The following is a 4,887-nucleotide window of genomic DNA, read 5'->3' on the forward strand; positions in this document are numbered from 1 at the left end:
GGAGCGCTGGGAGCGGCTCCGGCAGGAGCGGGGGCTGAGCTGCGAGGAGGCGGCCCGGCTGCTGCTGGACACCTAGTGAGTGCGAGCCGCGGGGAGCGGCCGGGCCGAGCCCCCTGCCCCGCCCCGGGCCCCTGCGGCCGTCGCCGCCGGGCTCTGAGGGGACAGGCATCTTGGTCTTGGCGGCGTGGGGCGCGCGCGGGGGTAGAGTCGGGCAAATTCATCACCGTCCCGCTGCTTCACTACTCTTGCTGCCTTGGCGGTGGATCGTTCCCCTTGTGACATTTTTACAGCACTAAATGCTGGCTTCTGTTGAGCCGCGAGGAAGTGGATTTTTCTCCCCGCTGAGTCCTCTCGGGTTGCAGGAATGTTTAACGGAAGGGTGAGAAACTGTTGCTTGCTGCCGTCTGCAGCAAAACGGCCACCAGACTCATGTTTTGATCTTTCTGCTCAGCCCCGGTGCTACTTCTGTGAACGTGCGTGTCATACAGCTACCACGTAGTACCCCCAGGAATAAATCTGAACCAGCAGTCTGTGCGGGTCACTGGAAATAGTAAAGGACTTCATTTGCTTGGGCAGAGTGACCATGGAGAAGTCCGTAGAGGAGAGAGAAAGGCACAGGGCAGAGTCCTCAAGGGCAGCTCTGAGGCTTCGAGTACATTTGGAAATAAGTGCACGGCCTAGTCCCTAGATGCTGTTCACACTCCCTGCTCTTCACCAAAACCACAACTGCAGGCACCACCCCCTGGGGGGGAGCAAGCCTTGTTCCGCCTCACTTTGGCCCCTGGTAAATAATCTGAGCAGGTTACACCAGTGTTTGTAGGTACCCAAAGCAGAACAGACTCTTACTCTGTGAAGTCGCGGTTTCCCGGGCCAGTGGTCAATCATGAACGTGCTGTGCGTGTCTTTTCCCCACCTAGCGAATACCGCGGCCTGGTGAAGCATGCTGGAGGCTGTCACTGCGGAGCTGTCCGCTTCGAGGTTTGGGCATCAGCAGATCTGCATGTGTTTGACTGCAAGTGAGTGCCTTTTGTTTCCCAGCACTGATGATTTCAGATGCTGATTCTGCAACCGTACTGAGCACCAGAGCAGGGAGCGGGGGCTGAGGGGCAGCACGGTGGGGATGTCTCCTGGTCACTCTTTTCTCTGCAGAGCAAATAAGGCAATGGCAAAAACTGCAGGTGTCAGGAAGAGGACAAGGTGTTGGATACCTGCAGACAAAATCGGGGGTGGAGGTGGAGAAGAGCATGCTGTGGCAACAGGCAGCCTTAACCAAGAAGGGGAGAGCCTTCAGGTGATCCAGAAATGCATGGGCCTCCCGGGAACACAGAGAAAACTCGGAGACATTCCCTGTTTTTAAAATGCACCAGAATACTGCAGCCCCAATCTGGGGTCCGCTGAATCCATGAGAACAATGCCGCTGACTGTGGGTCCACACGTACAGAGGGACCTGCTGGATGCGGAGAGAAACTTCAGAGCGCTACAGAGCACGTCTGTTTGGAAAGCCCTAATGAGTTTTATTACACAGCCTATGACCACGACAGGGGTAATCAGAAACCTCTGTGATCCTGGGAAAGTGGTGCATCCGTGTCATTGTTCCCACAGCCACACAGTGGAGGCCATAATGCTTCCATACCTCACAGGGATGTTGTGAAGCTAAATATATTCATATCTGTGAAAATGAGGTTGAGATTTGGACCCAGAAGGTGCTAAACAAGCGCGAAGTATGATGCTGTGTTCAGTGTTAATAACATCTCACACGCATACAGAACATCTCACCTGGAAGCACCTTACAGGCTTGCTATTACATAGAGGAGCTGCTCTCCCTCGTTAATAAAATGCAACCACATTTGGTATAAAGCACAGCAGCTATTTATAACCATTAGGCCCTTGGCATGACAGAGTGAAGGACATCACGTCTGGAAACCTGCAGAGGCTCTGAGGGGGGCAGAGTACAAAATCCCCACGGCATTTAGCTACTATCTCCAGACTTGCATGGAAAGTGCCAAGGGGGCTTCGTTGATCCCAAGTGCAGTTTTCTGTTGCATCCAAATGAGGTGCCCTCAAGGACGCATGGCATGATCCTCTCCTGGCTTCCTCTTGCCAAAGCTCTGCTCACATGTCAGGCCTGACAGGCTTTTTTGCTTTCACCAGACTCCCCGTTCGTTCCATTCCCGCTCAGCTGTCATTGCAGGGCCCATGTCTCACGTCTCCCAATCAATTAATCTTGGTGCATTTGGATGAAGTTGGCAAACTCTAGTCTGAAAGGTTAGATGTATTTGTCCAGGCTGCAGCATGTCCTTGATGTGTCCGGAGAGCTAACTGTGTGTGTGGAGAGAAAATGGTGCCTAGCCCTTGGTGCAGATAACCTTGCTTCCCTGTAGTACTATAGTCCAGGCCACACATGTGCACACCCAGTGCACACACCAGAGGTGCAGCTTGCCCACTTCTATCACGGCAACACTGATTTTGTCCCTAGAATTCCCCCTGCCACGTGCTCCGGGCTGGCTGTGAATACTGCCTGGCACGTCGGGAGCTGCCTGCTGAAAAGTTCTTCTCCCAACTTTTACAGCTGCAGTATTTGCACCAAGAAACAGAACAGACACTTCATTGTGCCAGCCTCACGCTTCAAGCTGCTGCAGGTAGGGAAAGCGCACGAGGGGGTGGGCCCGAGAGATGCATGCAGTAGCCAGGTGGGCATCATAAACGTGCCTGCGGCTGGCTGGCGGGGAGTGCGTGGAGCTGAGGACTCCACTGGGATGCCTGGAGCCTGGCAGGGCATTTGCTAGCACAACTCAGGATGGGAAGTTCCACATGTGAAAAGGGAACACGCAAGGCAGGGAAAGACTCTGCTGTGGGCAAGGGCTGCTATCCTCTGGGGTGGTGCAGGGCAGGGCTTCTGCACTGTTCATGCTACTAACGAGCTAAGGGCTTGTGGCAAAGCTCTGGAAGACAGATCGGTCTTGGCTCAGTGAGTCTTGGCTGGGGTGCCGGCAGCGTCACTCCGAAGTGTTCATTCTGCCTCCCTCTTAGGTCGGTGTTAGCCTATTTTACACCTTGATGTTTTCAATCCTGATTGCAAGCTTAACTTCTAAATCTTTATGGTTACCAGGGCATTGCCTAGCTTGGCTTCCAGCTGTCTTCAACGCCTCACAATCAGATTTCCCTGGATTTTCCATTGCAGTTGAACAGTTTGCCACACTGCAGCATGCTGCTGGCTCAGATGAACCCAGACAGTTGCCCACAGCTTCTTGGAACAACAGAAGTTCAGTTTTGTTTGTTGTGGGGCATTTAAAAAACAGGCCTGCACCAACAGAGTACCATGCTGAAGTTAAAGCCTTGGTGCCTGTTGTCCTGCGAGGAGAGGAGAGAGGAAAAGGAGCAACAGCAGCACAGGAACCCTGTAACTCAAACCAAGATATTTTTAGCCTGGCTGTAATGAACCTTCTGTTCTGGGCCTGCCATTTTGCACTTCTTAGTTACAAGCCCAATGCCTGGAGGCAGTGGGGAGTGACCTGTTCCTGCTCCCCCGCAAACTTTTGTCCTTTCTCTGTTTGCTCAGGGTGCTGATAACATAACCAAGTACACCTTCAACACACACTGCGCCCAGCACACCTTCTGCAAGACCTGCGGTGTGCAGAGCTTTTACACTCCCCGCTCTAACCCAGATGGCTATGGTAGGTAAAGGAACAGGGAGGGAAACCTGGCAAACAGCTGGCAACAAAAATGAGTGTCCAGCTGGGCTCATGCCCCCTGGGACCACAAGCACTCTGTCCAAGGCAGCACAGTGCACCAAGAGGTGTGCCACCCTGGAATGGGCCAGCTCCCCTTCTGGGCAGTTATTTCTCCTCTTTCTGTAGGAATTGCTCCACACTGCTTGGATGAGGGCACTGTGCACAGCACCACCGTCGAGGAGATCAATGGCAAGGAGTGGGAGAAGGCAGTGAAGGAGCACAAGACTATCAGGAGCATGTCGAAACCGTGACGCCGCTTCAGGGCACCAAGTGTGTGCATTGGCCCAGGTGGACCAGCGCGTGATATTAGCTCAAGCGGTCCTGTGCTGAGCTCTGAGGGAAATAAATCTTTGCTTTTTTTCCTTAAGTAAATCCCCCAGTGCTGCCTGATTTACCCCTCCATTCTCAAAGCCCATTGGTTCTGGACCCATCCCAAAGCTGGCTCCTTGGTACTTTACCTACCAAAGTTCAAATCACACCGGCCAGAACAAGATTCTTGCTTCCACTGAAAGAGTCGAATGAAGACATGTCCTAATGGTGTTACTGTCTGGTTTATACCATTCTCCTATATACAGCAGTCCCTTCTCTGGGGACACTGCTCTGTTACCCTGGTCTGCCTCCGGATTTACAGTTAAACCCCATTTATAGTGACTTGATAGGCTCTAGTACAACTATATACTTATGCACGTGCTTAAGCTAACTTCCCTGGCAGTGCTCTTGTGTAAATCCACATGCTAAGGTGCTTTGCTGTGTAAGGAAAGACCTCGCCATGTTCTTAGGTATGTATTTAAGCATGAGATCAAGGCTTGAGCACCCAGTTAAGCCTAATTTTGTTTTAATAGCTGGTGCAGTATTGAGGGGAAAGCACAATGGGAGTGATGAGCATTATTATGACTGCCTCAGGGTGACAGTCTTCCTTTGCTCTCTGCTCCAACCTCTATGTAGACTTACACACTATACACAGATAGGCGAGAACTGGCTGACCCATCACTTACCAGGCTGCTGGAACGCCGATGTCTGCAAACATACTCCATTGCAGAACTGCCTGTCGTGCTGCCACCCTGTAGGAATAAATACTAATGCTTCACCCCACAAGCTGCTGCTTACCCCACAGCCTGGCTGGGGGCTCAAGGTGGAAGGAACCAGCACATCCATC

General features: G+C 52.4%; 1 protein-coding gene across 1 annotated transcript in view; it reads left to right on the forward strand.

The window, feature by feature from the left end:
- Window positions 1–4,103, forward strand: part of CENPV (centromere protein V) — a 5,153-nt gene extending 1,050 nt beyond the window's left edge. Inside the window, exons 2-6 of the mRNA XM_019545319.1 lie at window positions 5–75; window positions 918–1,016; window positions 2,570–2,639; window positions 3,560–3,674; window positions 3,858–4,103. Of these exons, the coding sequence (XP_019400864.1) occupies window positions 5–75; window positions 918–1,016; window positions 2,570–2,639; window positions 3,560–3,674; window positions 3,858–3,982 (480 nt within the window). The 3' untranslated portion in view covers window positions 3,983–4,103. The remainder of the gene's footprint in view (window positions 1–4; window positions 76–917; window positions 1,017–2,569; window positions 2,640–3,559; window positions 3,675–3,857) is intronic.
- The last annotated feature ends 784 nt before the right edge of the window (window positions 4,104–4,887 follow it).

Source organism: Crocodylus porosus, unplaced genomic scaffold (genome assembly GCF_001723895.1).
Source record: "Crocodylus porosus isolate Cpor-Errol unplaced genomic scaffold, CroPor_comp1, whole genome shotgun sequence".
NCBI classification, from domain to species: Eukaryota; Metazoa; Chordata; order Crocodylia; family Crocodylidae; genus Crocodylus; species Crocodylus porosus.